Below are 19,215 nucleotides of genomic sequence, written 5' to 3'. Positions count from 1 at the left end.
TATAGGAAGTGGTGATCCGAATGCGCAAAACACGCGGCAACTACGTCGACGTATATCCTGTTCGACGTTGTTATATTCCGTGAGAAACCAACAGCCGCAGCCGCAAGCTCATCGAGACTGCATGTATTGTAACGTACGCATAGTAAAAGTTAAGGAGATGTGTGAAGTCAACGATCAACTTCGACTACCGCAGCGCCGTTCTTTCTGCTTTTTCGCGCCTCATTCAAGTTCTATTTATTGTTTAATGAAGTATCGAATTTTACCACGTTTCTCGGAACCATTTGCGTTTTTCGCAATTTTGCCCTATTCGTAAACAAGTCCATGGTGAAGAAAAGAAACGATTTCACTGCGGGTTAGCGAATAATTTGAAAAAACTGTAATGAGGGTACAATTTCAGTCGGTAATTTAGGAAGCACCCATGATCAAACGGCGGAAACAATTGAAATTATACGCGAATAAGAAAATTGAAATGCGATAAAATGATTGTCAATTTTTTCCCCTCAGCCCCGTAGAGCCAATACAACCGAGAGTTACGTCAAACGAGGTATACCAGAAACCGACACGCGAACTTCGCATAGCGCTCGGAAATCTTCTCACCATACTTCCCACAGCTATTATCCGAATCATCGCACACGCGCGTTTGAGAATTTGTCGTCTGCTGGGCTGTCATTTTATCGCATTTTTGGAGGCTCGCGTGTGTGTTTTGAACATTGACGAGGGCATGACGAGGGACGCTAATATTACGTATAAATAGGCTCGTAGTTAGTAGTCGCTGTGCTCGGTCAGGGATCGATTTTCTCTGCTGAAATAGAGGTTCACAACGTTTATTCTGCATCAGACTAGACCGAAGACCGACTGCTACCCGTTATTCATTCTCGCATGCATTTATTTATATATGTACATATTGCGTGTATGTCTAGTCGTGCAATGAAACGGTTTGCATCGTATTCTTAAATGAGTTAGCACGATAAACGCTGAGGCGTGAGTACACACGTGAAATATTGCCTGCACGCTTACAATTAGATCTACCCCGCGAAAATGGAGAAAAAAAAGTCAGCGCTTTAGCTTCAGATTTACAAAGTGATTGCTAACGTCGAAAATCTTCCTTCGCATGTAGCACATTCATGTATGTTATACATGCATACATACATACATTCTCGCATCTGTCTCGCATGCACGAATAACGTAGTAAGTACGCATGCATGAACCGTATATATATAATATATTATATATATTTAAACCGCATCCGGATACCCTACGCACGTTATGTATTATACGTCATGCGGCTGTCCAGAAAACCGCAAGGACGCAGTATGGTAAATTTGTACACAGAACTGGGTAATTATTTAACGACGTTTAGCTGATCATGGTTTTGATGATCCTCTTTCTTTCAAATCTGTATAACGTATTACTTTCGATATTCGAATTAAATTTACCGCGTATTTCAAAATTCAATTCATTAAATTGTATGTTTCAATCTAGCGAATTTACGATAATTTTAGCTCATCAGAAAAAGAAAACACTTTTCAAATAAAAAACTCAGATTGCAGAGTTAATTTTTTTTTTTTTTTGATTTTTCTGATGTACATATAATTCAAAATAATTTTCTGCCAAATGTGTGATGAAAAAAATTTGAAACGATGCAATGCAAACACCGTAACATATTTGCAACTAAATTGCACGATATTATTGTTGAAAAATGCATGAATATGATAAGATAAAATCCTATGACACCACTGCTGTGTCGTAGGGTTATTGCTGTTATTATTAGTATTTCATTTCAGGAAGAAAGTTTTCAACAATCATCATGTTTTCGAATCATATCTACATTATATTTGGGTCAGCATTGATATCTTTGGCACATGGTGAGGATATCCAAGTTTCCAAACTCTTCATCCTGTCTATAACTCCGGAAACATTCAATTGGAGAGTCGATGGTAAATAAGAAAAACAGAACACTTATGGATTGAAAGAAATGTAGTAACTAGAAACGTGATATTCTATTTCTTTTAAATGTGAAACCACACTTTGAAGAAGATCAGAACAAAAATAATTATTTTCAAATTTCATTTGAATCTTTGAAAATGACACAAACATAAAATGTGATTTTAATTTTTAATTCTTTCACAGAATCTGCTTACCAATTCGCATTTCAGCAATAGATAGCACGAATGGAAACATTTTTTTATTTTGAGTGTATATTATTGAATACATCATATGGTTGTATTTAAAAGATATTTCACTGATGGAATAATTTGACTTTCAGAACGACACGATCAATTCCTGTACAAACCGTCATTATTGAACGCTCCAGATCTGCCGCCATGGATACATTACACGTACAGTAAGAAAGACGAGAGTGGTTACTTATACGGAGTTGCGCCATCTGAGCAAGATAATTTAACGGTGATTTATTATGCTTGAATTGTAATTAAACGTGTGATAACTAAACCATATCCAAAACTTCGCTTTGTAATCACATTTAAATGACACAAGGGTGATGTCATTAATGTTGCTATTATTTTAAGTTGCAGCTAGAAGTTGTCGCTTTGAATAAAAACAATTACGAAACCAGACATAAGATCTTGAACTTCAATGTCCTGAAAAAAGTAAATCCTGCCAAAAATGAGGTCAGACTAAAAATTGATAATCTTAACGTCGACGACCTGTTCAACGCAACTCGGATCGACCAGTTACTGGATATATTCAAGTAATGCGAATTCTTAAGAAAAAAACTTTATTTATAATGTGGATTGAGCTAAAACAGACGATAGAAATAGACATATCAATCATTACATCAAACCGATATTTTTATGGAACAGAAATGACTTATGGAAAGATGCCTCGGATCTCTACGTAACATTTTTGGCATCTGCGATAGAAATGGGAGCACGATTACCACTGAAACCAGAAGAAGGCGAAGGGTAAGTCACGATCTTATGTCATCGTTTATCCTCATAATTGGCGAATGCCTTTGGTTTTTTTTTTTCATCACAAACCACATTCGTTTCCACAATTATAAGAATGAATAATTATGGAGCGTTTCCCACTATATCTAAGAGATTGCTATTTTTGCACACATCAAAAGATGAGACATATCAGTGACCGCATGACAAATTTCCTATATCGTCATACCGACATACAATTAAGTTTCATTCAAATAAATAAGTGTCATTGAGTCTGTGACGCATCGTGTTCTTTCAATAAATCAAAAGCGTCAAAGGTTCACAATGATTCCTTGAATGTTATTTCTAAGCTGTAATACAATTGTGGCTTAGTGTTACAAATGGAACGGGTTGTATATTGCTCAGCCGTCTCATTGCAACGATTGCTTATCGTCGTTACTCTCGCTTTTCAGAGTGGTCGTACGGCTTGGCAGCTCGGCTTCGTTCTCTCAAGATATGCTTACCTTACAGGAAGAAGTGAAACCTCTGCAAAAAGTATTGCCTTGCCCTCGATACTATAAACGTACAAGTGTTGAGAGGTACTTTCGATCGAGAGGATTCATTCTCGACTGGTGTTCCTTCAAATTGGTTTGTTCCAACAATTTTCCGATTATCTGAATCATTTATTCACCATTTCCGCCAACTACAAAGCTAACAAACTCAGATATTACATAACTTTTTAAACTGTATAAACAATGCACAAATTTTACACCTAATTAAGTTACAAGCAATTTCACGGTGAAATGAAATACTGCAATAATTATCAGATCGAAGAGCATCACAGTCATCATCAAGAGAGCGCGAGACGAGACCCTAACATGGATGTGACAAGATTGCCGTCTTCGGAAATATCTGGACACACCGAATGGCGTTGGGCAAGGCCTACGAAAGCTGGCACGCCGACCAGAAGTTACTTCAAAGAGATGGCAACTACCGTTCTTATTCCTGCCGGACTGCTATTTGTTTTGGTCGGCTTTCTCTCAGCCACGCTGTGCTTTCACCATGATAAAGGGTGAGTGTACAAGTTGTGCGCTAAATTTCACCATTCAGATTTATCCGAGCCAGACTTTAGCGCAGAATTATATTCGCCAATTTGGAGTCGGATTTTCAACTTGGTGATTGAAGCTTACTGATCATAATCGATTGGTTTGCCCGATCGAACTTGCTTTCCTCGTTTATCCTCTATTCAACCAAGTGATTGATGAATTCTTAGACAACGGCACTTAAAATATTAATTACTGTAGAATGTCATGAGTATAAATAGAACTCCATGTAGAGTATAATTATGTATTCTTTGTTTCATTATTCTTAGACACGTGTATGCTCTTTGAGGAAATGAATTCTAGTCCATATGTACTCGTAGGTCTTGGTATACGGAAAAAGCAGTCATGTAGGAGGAAAGTTGACCATGTATATGGGGCATTCCACGCCAATTCGACCTGAGTTTCATCCTTGACCTGTTAGATTTGGCGCGCGATTTTTTCTATGATTGTTCTCACTTTGAAAGGTACACAGTTTTTTTTTTTGTTTTTCCGACTCAATTTAAATATTCTAAAATATTTAGAAACGATTTTATTGACCGACCAAAATTAAAAATTGCAAAAATTCTGAAAAATCTTATGTCAGATATAAAAATTTTCAAGCTTGGACCCGGAGTGGGCCAATTTTCCCGTCTTACTGTTTTCAAGTTTTTTCAAAAAAAAAAAAACATTAACAAAAATTAGAAGCGGAAGTCATTTTACTATGGATGGTTACTGAAACATTTTTATATGTCACATTGGATATTTGAAAATTTTTTCAGATTTTTCGTATGATTTTATTTTCTTCTTTATTTTGCCAATAAAAAAAATTGCAAATGGTAAAATGGTTCCCCGGTCGAATTGGCGTGGAATGCCCCATATACATATTTCTTTCCGTAATTGTTTTAATTTTTTATAAGGTATTTTTTCCTTCACTCGGTATATATATATATTAATGTTCGTATGACACATGTTGATGAATACGGAAGTAACTTTTGCATTTCCTTTCTTTTATTCGTATACTTATCGTGCTATCTCCGCAATTACAATATTGTATCATTCGCGTTTAGAATATAGGCAAAATCGGTAAACGGGAAATTCTAAAACCGTCCACAATTATACGTCCAAAAAAATAAAAATATAAATATAAATACATCACTAGGTATATTTATAAACTCTGATGTAGACATTTGAAATATTTTTGCTACAAAATAGTATAATGACGCACGCGTGATAACAGCTCACGCACGCAAGATTAATATTCTGACGCACAACTTTATCATATGCGGTTGAACGATTAAATATGTATAGGTGTATATCCTGTAGGATAAAACCGACGCATCTACACACATGACTTGGGCCTTGTTTGTGTATAATTTGTTATTATGTTATATGAAATAGCGTGTGATCTTGAATGGTTATATTACAATCTTCACGAATTTTAGAGAAAACGAAATAGACGGTTGAAATAGTGAGCGAATTTTTGAAACTTACATCTAAACAACCGATTAATCTATTCGATTGGTTTTTTTCTTTTTTTGAAAAGTATGTAGATCGAGCTTCGATTAGGTATTTTTTTCACAATGCGACGAATTTTCCAGTGAAAGCTTCGTAAACTGTGAATAAAAATTGAATTTCAATTTAAAACTGTCATCATTTGATTGGGAAAAATAAATCGGATCATAGCAACGAGTATGAACTATCTAAGAATACTGTCCCCAAATTTGAACTAAATCGATACAGTCGTTTTTAAAATATTGTGAGTTTCGCAAAATATGTTATAGTAATAAAAAAATTTAATAATAACAATAATAATAAGTGTGATGAAACATTATACATACTTTGGAATAAGACAGAGCCCAATCGAGTTGAATACTTACCCCTTGAAACAGCATATTATCATCTGGAATGGCGTTTACTACAGAAAAAACGAAATTAAGCTTATGAAAAAAAAAGCGCTACACAGTGTCGGTAAAAAGGTTTTATGCGGTTATTGTAACCGCATATATAATAATCTTGTTAAAAACCCAGCCTTATTATAATATTACACTCCTAATTGCATTATATGTATATCCATTATCTGGCCTCTGTGTATATAGTTGTCCCTAATTACTTCGATATCTTTCGCCGCTATTTTCTTCATATTAACCAGACTTCTCAAGGCTCTCACGCACACTTGCAGTTTTGACTAGCGGCAAATTCCGACGAGCCATCGAAGAACGATGGATCAGATATTTCGTCGATCACAAGGCGTTCGGTTATCAGCAACGTGCTGACGTTAAACACCCGCTGGCGGTTCAGACGAAGAGATTTTTAATTTATCTGTATACGCAGGTAGTCCGTAAATTTGTGATAAATTGTAATTAAACGGCAGAAAAGTAAACGAGCGCAAATGTGCACGAGCCTTTACACGCCAGCTTATTACGCGATTGACGTAATTAACGGCCAAAGCTGTCGTCACTTTTGATTTTGAGGGTTTGAGCTTACGCGCACACGGGCGCCTTCCGGCTGTTATAACACAATTGTGATTATTTCTGCGGTTTCTTTCACATGTGCTACGTATATAATACACGCATTCTACACATCACTCGTCTCGATAATATTATTATTTAACCATACCAATATTTTATTATTTATACTGTTGTCACGATTATTTCGCAGCGCGAAAATTACGTCTATTATATGTATAGTTAAACATTATTCATATACCGACGCATATGCAGTATCTTCGTGACGCGTGTTGCTGCCGATCGCGTTCTATTATTATTTATCTGTTCATTTACATATATTTGCGCAATTTTTGCAAGATAAAAATAATAATTACTTCGTTATTTTATCACCAAATCACTGCTTCATCAAATCTATAATTGCTTATTCGGAAAAAGAATTCTCGCGATATATGGTTCCACTATGTTGAGTGTTATATCATTAATTGTTATCGATTCCAAGTAGTTCTGCCAAGTTTTCAGCGCTCGCTTCTAACGTATGAAATAGTCCAGCAAACCACACAAAAAAATAAAATAAAAAAATACTCGTATGTCCGAAACTCTGGGTAATATGTAGACATTTGCAATTCATTTTCTATCGCAGAACAAATAGTTATCTAAATTATTTTTCTTAAACTGCACACATTTACTTGAGAACCAATGTTATTTAATAGGGTATCATTTGAAATTAATTTGTTCATTATTTTCTTATAGAAGTGATCCCGAATCGCATAGATATTTTCACGAGTTGTTTAACGTTTTCACCGGTCGGAAACAGATGGCAAGGTAAAAGATTGATTCGATTTCGTTTTACGTTTGTATTATTTCTGTCTTCATGTAATTATTGCTTATTTAATTATTATTGCATACCTATATTCAATTTATCTAACCAATATTTCGTTTTTATTATATACTTTCGTTTATAATAATACAATAGTTCGTTTTCTTTTTGTTTATCATTCTGACACACAGGTGGTTCGCATCGCAAATAGGATTTCTGTTCTCATTATTTCCGTGTGAGAGAGGCACATGACACGTGCAGCGGTCCTAATTATACGTATCTTAAATGTTGTTATGATAACAATTAACAAATGTGTTTGATTTTAACGACGCACGGTTGGAATTATCCGAGATGCGCTGGATTTACTACCGCCGATAATAATACAGAATAAATTTTGCTCCTGCTTTCCTTTTAATCGAACGAAGGTAAGACAAAGAGGTTTAAATATGTTGGGATTCGACACGATATCAGCAGTCGCCGGTGAAAACCTGAGAGTTGTATTTAATTTTGTAAGCAGTTTTTGTCCTATCTCTCACCCGCCTTAATGAGACGTATCAAAACGTGAACTCGACAATTTGCATGCAGTGTTCTGTGGCCGGATACCCGCATGATTAACTTGTAAAATGATGATAGTTGCTTGAAAACCCTCTTTTCGGCGCCATACTTGTCGAATCTTAACGTACGACGTTTTAATTTGAAAACGCATTAGCATCAATAACTATTCAACGATTTTCTTCAATTGAAAGGGAGCGGGACAACATTACTTAAATAATTTTTTCAGCCCTAAAAGAGAACCCACTCCCGTCGAAGGACTCGGAAATGGTTCTGAAGTTCAAATGGTGCAGTATGCCTCGTCTCAGAGAGGCACTCTGAGATCTTTGTCAGCACAGCCATCGAGTCCCAGCGACTCTTTGACACGTGGTTCAAGGTATAAAAAATAACTATATGATAATAAATAACAATTATTTTCCACCCCATCGTTGGTCAACACCGTTTTCCCCCAGATATGAACGAATTAGCTTCGCTTACAATCGGAATAAAAAGAAAATATTTATTCATGACAAATTGTTCTACGTCCAATTCCGTTTTCATAATGTACGAATTCAGGTATTTTTGATGAAAAAAAATACATAATAACAGAAAAACTGCAGTCCACGCAGCGGGATTCTTCAAAGTTGAAAGTTGAAACTCTGAAAAGGTTTTCTAACGGTTGAAACGCCGTTATTATATCGTCACGTGGGCGGGGGACGTTTTGTGAGATGAAAAGAACAACTAGTTACGTTCCCTTTCTAGGAATTTCGGTATCTCAAGAGCATTCGTTATTCTACTGTGGGAATCCAGTGCCCAAGCTCCTTTCAACAGTGGTTCCCAAATAGAATTGACGATCGAATTTACTCGTTTACGTTTTTCCAATTTGTTTTCGCAGAAATTATTTTAGAAAATTACAATTCACGTATTTTGCTCTCTCATTCAACAAAATCGGGCTTGTAAATATTCGAAACTCATTGCTTACTATTAGTCCGTTTTTTTTTTACTTTATTATACAACGCGCGCCTGATCTTTGTTGTCATAGATTTTTTAACGCCGTGGAATATAATAGATACAAAATAAACGGAGTAACAATACATGCACAAAAATGCGTCCACATTTTTTATACAGATGTCGAGAGATTGTCCTTCAGATACAGCCGTGAGCTATGACCCAAGTTTACGTCAGAGAGAATTCTGACTGGATTGTAGCCGGTTTTACAGCCCCCCGCTGTCGGTTCTAAACGAGCAAAGAAGCCGACCTGTTGCGTCCTTTCAAAAAAAACCGCTGGAAAATGCGGCCATAAGATTAAATAATCCTGAAAATTTGATCGGATTTTGCCCGCGCTTTCCGTTATTCGGAATTTCAAGTTTTCCACGACAAATATGAATTCATTCAGCGAACAAAGTAACCCTAAAACATATGTTTCTCTAAACTTGAGCATGAAATTACATTCTGACGTTTTTACGGGTCCTAAAGTATGGTTTGTTTTGAGAATAGAGTACAATACGGAGGAGGTGCAAATCGCTAATTTTGAGTTAATATGCAGAAACTTTGAGTTTTTAAATTTATTCTCTTTTCCAGGACGACCACCGAGCGTACAAATCCTTATGTACGACCGAATCCGCCGCCATACATGGGATCGAACAACGTGTTAGTATAATTGATTGTGAGACATACCTATATATTGACCATCTTGTAATTGATGATAGATACATGAATAATGAAATTGTTTACTTTTTATTTTGCCTCTACGTATCGCTGTATCATAATCGGGATGCTATACATCCAGAGGTGGAAACCGAGCTGATTTCTGACTACACGAGGAGCCGGCAGTGATGTGGTATTGCTGAAGAGTGAAGAAAGAAGAAAAACAACAACATCAATTTCATACTCTACGGACGGTGGGATTAGTACGAAACATCATTTCCGACTGTCTGAAAATGCCGCACAATCATTAAATTAACTGGCTCCGAAATTCGCCTTCTATGATTAATAGGCCGAAGAACCTACATATACCGCATTTTATATCACATTTAACACCCGGAGTTATTAGAATGCCGTAGTATCGATTCATACTGCAATTGCGTAGAAATTGTATAGTAGATCAAAACGGTTATTTTGTCAGATTAGTGTCCTTTTTTAACTTCCATAATTGCATGGAGAAGTGTTTTTGTAGATGGTCTTATTGCTAGTATGTAACCATATACAAATACATAGCATTTTCAACACAAGTGAAAAAAAACCGTATAGATCATATACATGTATACATATCTGTGTATAAAATATATCTAATACCCTATATAGAAAGTGTAACGTACATCATTGTGAAGCGATAATCTAACTATTATGCACACTGTTCATGTATAATATACGTGTAATTGACTGGTTTGTCCCAATAAATCGCATGTAATAATCCGATTTGAAAGATTATACGTAGGTCACGTTCATAGAGAATGGAATTAGTTTGAACACAAACTTGAGTCAATCAGCACTGAACGTGCTTCAATACCGTCAATTTTGGAAATATTAGACATGAACGAGTCTCGAAATATTGTCAAGACGTGAGGCTGCGACTATTTAAAGCGAGAAAATGCATATTTTTTAAATTTCCTGAGAAGGCATCTGGGTGAATGAAAAAGCGAACGCGCGGATGTCTTTTTTTCGCGACCTTTATATAGATTAGTTTTATAATTCCCTGACTTACCGGTCTGTTCAACGACTCATTCGAACGGTCGGTGAGATATTTCCTCCCTCCACTTCTCACGCGAATGTTCTCAGTCGGAGACGTCAGTCCTCCGCTGCAGCAGGTCGGGAAAGCGGTTATTTCTCACAGCAGCAAGTCGGCATAATTCCAACGTTGCGTTGACAGTTGAATCAAGCGATTTCCCGGCGTTTCGAACGATAGAAACGGATGGCAGGAGTCGTGCCGATGTCCGGAAGATCTGGAAGAAAGCAGTGGACCCTCCACGGTAATAAAACGCATGAAATACCTTGTCCCGTCGTATTTATAACTAAAAACGATGACATGCATCGTCTGTGTGACTTTGTGCGTTTGTATGCGGTAACAAGCAGAGCTGCATTTAGGCTGTTTATATCGCGATTGTTATATATTTGGAAATAAAAGGAAATTAAAAAAATTAAAAACCAAAATACACGCATGCGATATTTCACGTAGAAATTCTGCAGATTTTGTACTATAATATCGAAATTTATGAGCACCAGGTAAATACATCTTTGCGACAGAAGCAAGTTGGTAAAATTGGTATTGTTAATCAGTATGAATAATTCAAATCGACAATAGCTTGAGCATCAATGTACAGACTTCACACATACGCATATTTAGTCTTTCGGCTACCTGAGATTCTGATCTCTGTCGTTACTATGATATTTCACTCATAAAGTACCGATGCAATACATCCTTGTGGCTCCACAGCAATATTTCATTTATTCTGCTCATTCTATAATATCGGAGGCTTAAGTATCTGCGAATAAATCTAACTGTAAATGATGTTTGATCAATACTGTAACAATGACACAATGCTAAATGGGCCTCGACAGTTCCAATATTTAACAAAAGACAAAGAAACTTTGAACGCAACTTCGTTAAACTATAATTGGACTACAATCAGTAATAATAACCGGAAAATATCAATGGATGTTTAGCAGCCTATTTTATTTCAGCGTGCTTATCTGGGTTGTTTTTTTAAGTCGAATTTGATCTAGTTAAGGGTATGTAGAGGTATTCCCACGAAAGTTACTTACTCCTCTGTGTTTCTCAGATGGTCCACGAGGTTCTCTTCGAAGATTACGCTCTCAGTTGGCAGAGGATGGATGTCCCGAATCCCAAGTTGTTCTCGCTAAGCAACTCTTGGAGGAACGCTGCGGTGAGTTTTTAAATTTAAAACAATTCTGTTTCATGAGATAACTTTAGTCTAGGGTTTTTTTTTTGGTTTTTTTTTCTTGGTTCCTCTTGCTCAAAACAACACAATTTCAGTAGTAGTTTTTTCGTTTGTTATTAATGGAAAAACTTGACTACAACTATACTTCATGTCATATTTTTCCCCACAGAATTGGACGTCGACAAAGAGGAGAATGCAAAATTGGGGGTTTATTGGCTCACCAAAGCTTCAGAACAAGGAAACTTGGAAGCTACGGATATTCTGAGGAAATGTTTGGCGACAGGCAGGGGCATCACAGAGCACAATTATTACGATGTTAAAAGTTGTCTGGATATGTCGCAGGACGAAAAACTCGCTAGAAGGGCAGCTAGGGAAATGTTTACCAGGTAAGGGAGAAATTGTGCTGACTTGAGTTTGGCAAAAAAAAAAAAAAATAATACATTACCTCTCTTCTTCAACAGTTTATCCAATGGCGAGGAATTTATCACTACAGAACAACTGCAAAGGAGAATGCGAGATGTAGCCTTTCCCCCAACCAACAGAGCAAGCTGTTCCAGTTCCAATGAATCATCATTCAACAATGTACAAAAATCGCTGGCAGACAGCTTTGGCGATGCGTCTTCAAGGGATGAATTTCTGGATGATCCTTTGCCAGTCAAAGAAGGGGAAAAATCCTCGGATTCAATGCCAGGTTCCTGTAACAAAATTTCTATTCTTCAATTTCTATTTTAGGACCTTCATCAAATTCTAGTTTTAAAATTACGAGCCTCATTTTCTTTTCATCCACAGATTGGTCTGAGCATCAAGGAGAGAAGATAAGCGAAGCAGCGTTGGTCTCAGCCGCTGCGAGTTACGCTCGTGGATCGCTTCCAATTGTTTCTCGTGTTATATGTCTGGTCGAACCTTCACAAATAGCTTTGGACACGATTCCGTTACTCCAAAGACCTCTGTTGCATCCGTTGGCTTCGCTTAAGAGGCTTTACATATGGCTAGTTCAGTTACTCGGCCGCAGAGGAACTCCAATATTCAAGAAGATATTCTTCACTTCCAACATTCACACACTGTTGTTACTTCTGCTTTATTCCTTGTTTGGTACTGAAAGCTTGATACTTTTTATACCCATGACACTGTACTATTTATCATTTGTCGTTATGGTCGTGGCGACGTTTCAAATGTTGCAGACAAAACGAGAGTTGACTGATTTCCGAATCTGGTCAGGTTTGTTCCTCAGTTATTCGGGAGGCAACTTGAATCCAGAAGAAGCAGAGTATCAGTACTGCCGCAACAATTTGAAACCCTATGGTCACTTCTTCCTAGCGCTGCTGACAAATCTCATGATCTATCCCATCATAGCCCAACAATGGACCCCGCAGTCGGAATTCACCATTATAGCGTTTATACTGACGCTGACAACGCTCTTGAACTTCATGTGGAAAGATAGCTCAAGGTTTCCGGACTTCCTGGCGCTATTCAGCTTTGCTGTACACGTCTTGGCCAAATATCCGTATGAAACTGACATGGTCGTCGCTCAGGGTTGGAGATTCATTGACATACGAGTACCGACGTTCGCATCCTACGTTGTGGGTAATGGCATCGAGTTTTGCCTAAACTTTCGCGCTGTGTTTTATCTCCTAATTCCTGCCGTGTTTGCCAAAATGGCAGCCAGGGACGGCTGGCGTGGTACTTACAAAACTCTTATTCCTCACTGCGTCACACTAAGCTGGTGGCAAATCGCCATACTCAGTTCCCAAGGCGCGACTTGGTACGGTTTGATCAGAGGAGCTCTGGCGATAGTCGGGATGGTTCTCTTTCTTCCTATTGCAGGAATCGCGTCCATTGCTCTGCCAATTGTTGCGGCAGCCAAATATCTGCCGGAAAGTGATCTTCTGTTGAGAGCAGGTATCACCACCGCTCTGGGAATTCTGCCATTTCTAATATCGTGGTACGTCAAGAAAACACGAAGTCAGCGATACAACAAAATCATGACTTTTACACAGGTACGAAATTCTGGAGCACTACTCACCTTTTTTCTCATTTGACGTCACAAGCAGAATTCATTGTTTCTTCAACAAACTTTTAGATCACAATGGGAATTGCTGCTGGACTCTGGCTCGGTTGGTCGGTCATCGCGGGTAACAAACGCGAGTTGGAATCAGCCATGTACGAACCGATGCCGACATTGTCATGGGAACAGTATCAGAATTATTGTCACCAACCAGCTTGGGAAGAGTCGTCGTCTCTGGCGCAGGTACAAGTGAAATGCGCACATTTGAAAGGTGTCTCCGTGTCATGGGAGGGATATGTGACAAAAGTAAAACTCAAATCTATAAAAAACAATCTGGAAAAAGTATTCAACAAGTTACCAGATGCGATAAGAATACCATTGACTTGTTCTTATGGAGAAGCTTACGAAGATAATTGTACCACGGGTGACGAATTGAGAAAACAGAACTGCCGGACTTTGTTAAACATTCAGAAAAGACTAAACAAATGTCACTTGTCTGCGTGGAATAAATACGAATTTGAGATCTCAGTAAAAATAAAAAGCGGTATTTGGGGCAGCAATGGCGAGCTAATTCTGATCGCCGATCATTCCTTCACTAATTTTAGCCTGAACATTTACTCTGGGGATAAAATATGGTTTGTCGGTAAGCTGACTAACACTGACTTTGAGGGTGAATCTTTGCTTGGTGGCAACCGACCACACTTACAATTGGAAGAAGTTGGCTGCCACGTCTGTCATACGACCAAGCTAAAGCCGTTTAGACGATACATATATCAAGTGACATTTACATCTGTAATGAAAGACATTTATCTTGGTGTTAAATCCGTGCTGAATTTCTTCTTAAATCCGTTGGTCATTTTTAAATAAAATACGTAATGATCAAAAAACAAACACATACAAAATTACACCTTGCTCTAGTCTCTGTGCAACTTGTCAAAGTCATTGAAATCGTACAGTCTCATTAAATTACGAAAGATGTAAGATGATGCTTCAAATTGTCAAAAAGGTGTAAAATTTAGCGTACTACCAAGTACAAAATTAAGTAAATGACCTTTTATACACCAGAATGGATCGAAACATGAAAGACAAAAGACAAAAATATTTCAATGTAATAATGATAATAGTTTTAAAAAATGGAGAAACCATTTTTCCATATTCGTGATTACATACTCATGTTAGTTAGTGTTATGCTGTTCGTTTTCTCAGGCCAGTAACTTCGGGATGAAAATGAATCACTTCCCTATTCCTCGCACGGACCAAATATTGTTGTTGTTAACTCTAAAACAAACGACCATGACGAATTACAATGAGAGGACAATTTACCTAAAGATTTTTCGGCAATGAATATACATATGTATGTACACATAAAAAGTAATGTTTGCGCTAAATCGCCCTTACATTTACAAATATCTGGTAAATATAATCGTTGCCAAATTTACAATAGCTTGGAGATAAAATTTATCATATTAACAAGGAACCTCAGTTTGGTATCCCCCTGCGATTTCTTTGCAACTCATGTATGTTGTAGAAAATTCAAAATTAAGAGATTAGTATTTTTGCTATCGGTGCAAAACCGATTCAAAGGGATGAAAACAACTCTTAAAGATGTATTTGAAGGGAAGCAATGCTACAATCTTTCATTCATCAATATAAGCGTTTCAGTGTTGGTTTCATTCACATACATCAAGCGCATCGAGAAATCACCTCGCTGGATGCACACACTGGGTGTTGTAATCACCTCTTGAAACCGCTTTTGCACGAATAAAAAAATCATACGTGTCTAGTTATCAATGTTCTATAACATGCCTGAGTTACAACGAATTTGAAAGGGGACACCAAACTGGTGAACATTGTAAATGTTAATCCCTATGTTTTCATGGGGGCATGAATAAATGTAACTATACGTAGAATCAATATCTAAAATATAAGAGATAAAATCATACATTCATGAGTAGCATATCGCTGTTTTTCTTTTTCCATTTAAAAATTCTATCAAGTATCGCGATACCACCTTTAATGCGTGTTATCAAAAACTCTACAGAAGCTTAGTGCGGTCGCGTCTTACCGAATAATCGGTACCACAGAAAGATACAAAAAATATATTTATACAGATAGAAAAACGCGAAAAATGTATGTATACACATTATATTATGTATGTATAAACATAGATATAAACGTACGTTACCATGAGAAACTTAGATGCTTAGATGTAGATTAAATCAAGGATATTGTTATTAGATCGGGAAAAAAAAAGAACGTAAAATAAGGTAACGAAACTTTGTAATATATGTATATTTTAGATTGGATGTATTTTCCGAAAATTACTCCTCGTTCAAACAGAAAACAAGAAAACAAAGTATATTTTTCTATTATGTTTCGATATGCTGCATCATGTGACTGTTATAATTTTAATCTTGATAACAGAGCAGAACTGATGGTGCGATTATTACTGTGAATTTTTATTTAACGGCAATTGCATCGATGCACATTATTACTGCAAATGACAGTTTCTATTTACTTGATACCATTTATACGTAGTATAGAACTGTTTTTAAAATAAGAAATATTCGTATGGACTATTTCGTTCTTGTTAATATGACACCAAATGATCTATGAAGTTTTAGACTCAAATTATTAGGTATGTACTTCGATTTTATAAAAAGCAAGTCTGCTAAGTTTTCGATTCATAATTGAAAGAAAAACGAAATCAAACATATATATATATATATATATAAACAAACCTATATCAATGTTGAACGTTTAGAGGATTGCATAGAAATGTTGACGGTGCGGATAAACTGGATGTTTGCGCTATTGAAGCTGTGAAATCCAAAACGTATCTTACACCGTCGGATGAAAGGACAATAATGACCAATATGCCAATATGTGAGCCAGCAAGTAGAATGAAATGATAAATGATAGTTGTGTGCCTTGATGTATTTAGTTTACACATTATAGTTTTTCCTTGACCTATTCATGGAGATATTACCAAGTTAATAGATAATTCTGACGGTTATAAATGTGCCAATGTATTTTTTGTTACTGTTTAATTTCATTCGAAAGAATTGAATATAAGATAAGGAGCAAGTGTGTCATGAAAAATTAGTTCTCTCTTCCATAATGTTAATTCTGCAATTCTACCATCTGCATATGCAGAGAGAAATTAAACTTGTATGCATAAAAGGCGGATAAAAAATAATCGTGACGTATCGCAGAATCTGGCAGTGAATTTTTTTTTCATCCGAATACTAGTATTTGTTATTTATATTTGGCAGCGATGCATAACAAGTGATCAATTTCAGTAATGTTATGTCCGTTATTTCACAGTTTCAATAATTTAATGAAAATCCGCATTAGAGAAAAAACAAAACAGATCACTTCGGAAACCTGGAGATATCCTAATAAATTAAATAATTTTCATTAGATATATGTGTAATCAATATAATTAGTTATGTATGTATGTAAGTAGAAATAATAAATCTATATGAGTAATATTTTTTCCTTATTATCGTTGTTATTATTATTATATTTATATTTTCTTTTTCAAACTAACTTGTAGGGAAAAAAATTATTCTCATCAAATTTGAGCTATCCAATCAATTTCTTCAAATTCGTATGTACCAAAACATTACTTAATTTTAGAATGTCTCATTCATTCATCAGGTATTTATTATAGCATATTTGAATAAAATGAAAATTCTTCACATTTTTTAATCGATCACAGTTTACATGCAAAGTTTCGTTATTATAATATATTTTATTTTTGTCTTTATATTGCAAGAGAGTCGATTGTGTGATGTTTCTTTGAGATTTCTTTTTATGTTTTCATTTAAAATCTTTCTCCCAATCCTATTCGTTAATATATTCTTAATTTCATAAAATTGAGTTACTTTTGCTTTCTCCAATTCCGTCTGTGATTAATCGTTCATACCCATCATTAGAAAGACATACTGTATATGTATATATGCTAAGTATTCCGGTCAAACTTAACCAGCCATTGACAACGCGTACCCCATAAAAAGATAATTATTATCCAGGAATTTCATGGCACAATTTTATATTTCTAAGCTGTAGGTGACAAAATTTTTTATGAGCATCTATTTATTATAAATTAACAGGTATATATCTTACTTTCTCTATCACAAATACAATGCAACAATTTGGAATAATTATGAAAAAAGGATGTATTAATATCAGAGGTAATGGTCCCAGACTGGTTATATTGAGCTGGAAGACTCCATAAACACAATACGATTACTCCCTTATCTATTTAAATAAATATTCAGAGAAATTTGTTCCCTCGGATTCACACAATGCACTAATTTATTTCATATACCTCTGACATATTTGTATATAATATATCTTTCATATATGTATATACACAGGGTTCGTACGCTTTTTGGAACCCGAAATTCCCTGACATTTCCAGGTGTTCCAGCCTGAAAATAGGATTTTTTTCAGTAACCTTCCAAGAAATATGTCGCTGATTAATGACAATTTTTTTTTGTATATTAATACTAATACCTTCAATATTACCTAGTAATTAATTTACTGACCAACTACTAATTTACAAACAACAGCCAGCAATTTTCAGTAAGACAAAAACGAAAGGAGGTTTGATATCAAGTAATGTACGTATGAGAACGAGTTTATTTCTTCAAGAAACTTAAAATTCCAGTCTTATATTCGAAATTCCCTGACTTTTCCCCGCTGTAAGAAACTCCCTGAATTTTCCCGGTTTTCCCGGTTTTTCCTGAGCGTACGAACCCTGATACATATATGTACATATTTCTTCATTTATAGTCGCGATTAACGTACCTATACATATAACAAAAAGTAGTATATCACCACCGTGATTTGTCTTACATTCAATATACAACACATTCTTACAACCCTCACACAATAACATAACATTGCGGATGTTTAAAGTAATATCTTTGTGTATGAAAATTTATTCATTCTCATTCGTCCGACTGCATATTGCCATTGCTATTACAGCTGTATGCACTCATTTCGTTTTACAAAATGAATCAATAAAACGAAACGACGCGATGGCGTGTTGGAAACGCAAGTAGACTGAAACAATATCCATTATATGATAGATTTTCAACTTTTCAATTGTTTCACTCTGTCTAGCTGCCCATCGGGTGTCGTTTAATTGGTTTAAAATTCGAGTGTCATATTATGATATCTGACTATGGACAAACAATAAGCGTTATTGAAAGTATATACAGTAAAAAATTAAATTGTCTACTACTAAGAATCATTTTCACAGAATTTACGCTCTCTGATCCGTCTTGCAGATAAAATAATATTAGTGACAAAATATTTATTACTTTCTTATTATTATCGTTATTATCGTATTTTTACAATCGATAAAAACATCTGCAGCCTTTGAACTCGTATCTTCACGACCTTATGTTATTTTTCAATCATTGGAGAGTAGAAATAGCAAATTTTTCTCAGCGTTCAAAATTTACGCTCGGTTAATAGATTTTCAGTCACGCAATGGCTATGATTATAAAAGTCTTCCGATTAGAATAGGCATT

General features: G+C 35.9%; 2 protein-coding genes across 11 annotated transcripts; both read left to right on the top strand.

Annotated features, from left to right (window-relative positions):
• Positions 1-13: 13 nt before the first annotated feature.
• Positions 14-9,633, top strand: LOC124302411 (epsilon-sarcoglycan). Of its 9 annotated transcripts, none has more exons than XM_046758594.1 (11): positions 14-133; positions 1,785-1,937; positions 2,267-2,406; positions 2,535-2,710; positions 2,823-2,924; positions 3,359-3,533; positions 3,713-3,957; positions 7,165-7,236; positions 8,013-8,159; positions 9,344-9,412; positions 9,552-9,633. In XM_046758594.1, the coding sequence occupies exons 2-11, from the start codon at positions 1,808-1,810 to the stop codon at positions 9,574-9,576; spliced, it is 1,281 nt and encodes a 426-aa protein (XP_046614550.1). In that variant the 5' UTR covers positions 14-133; positions 1,785-1,807; the 3' UTR covers positions 9,577-9,633. The 9 variants fall into 9 exon arrangements, 8 of the variants coding, with proteins under 8 accessions (XP_046614550.1, XP_046614546.1, XP_046614551.1 ...); XM_046758590.1 differs by lacking the exon at positions 14-133 and adding an exon at positions 198-352; XM_046758595.1 differs by lacking the exon at positions 14-133 and adding an exon at positions 431-696.
• A 560-nt stretch (positions 9,634-10,193) lies between these two features.
• Positions 10,194-15,976, top strand: LOC124302408 (wolframin). Of its 2 annotated transcripts, none has more exons than XM_046758576.1 (6): positions 10,194-10,731; positions 11,542-11,646; positions 11,831-12,047; positions 12,123-12,352; positions 12,451-13,658; positions 13,742-15,976. In XM_046758576.1, exons 1-6 carry the CDS (start codon positions 10,674-10,676, stop codon positions 14,531-14,533), a joined length of 2,610 nt encoding a protein of 869 aa, XP_046614532.1. In that variant the 5' UTR covers positions 10,194-10,673; the 3' UTR covers positions 14,534-15,976. The 2 variants fall into 2 exon arrangements, with proteins under 2 accessions (XP_046614532.1, XP_046614531.1); XM_046758575.1 differs by having other exon boundaries at positions 12,123-12,358.
• The last annotated feature ends 3,239 nt before the right edge of the window (positions 15,977-19,215 follow it).

Source organism: Neodiprion virginianus, chromosome 4 (assembly GCF_021901495.1).
Source record: "Neodiprion virginianus isolate iyNeoVirg1 chromosome 4, iyNeoVirg1.1, whole genome shotgun sequence".
In the NCBI taxonomy this organism is placed as follows: Eukaryota; Metazoa; Arthropoda; class Insecta; order Hymenoptera; family Diprionidae; genus Neodiprion; species Neodiprion virginianus.
Note: the sequence above shows the minus strand (reverse complement) of the source record. Positions and strands in the feature narration are given on the sequence as shown.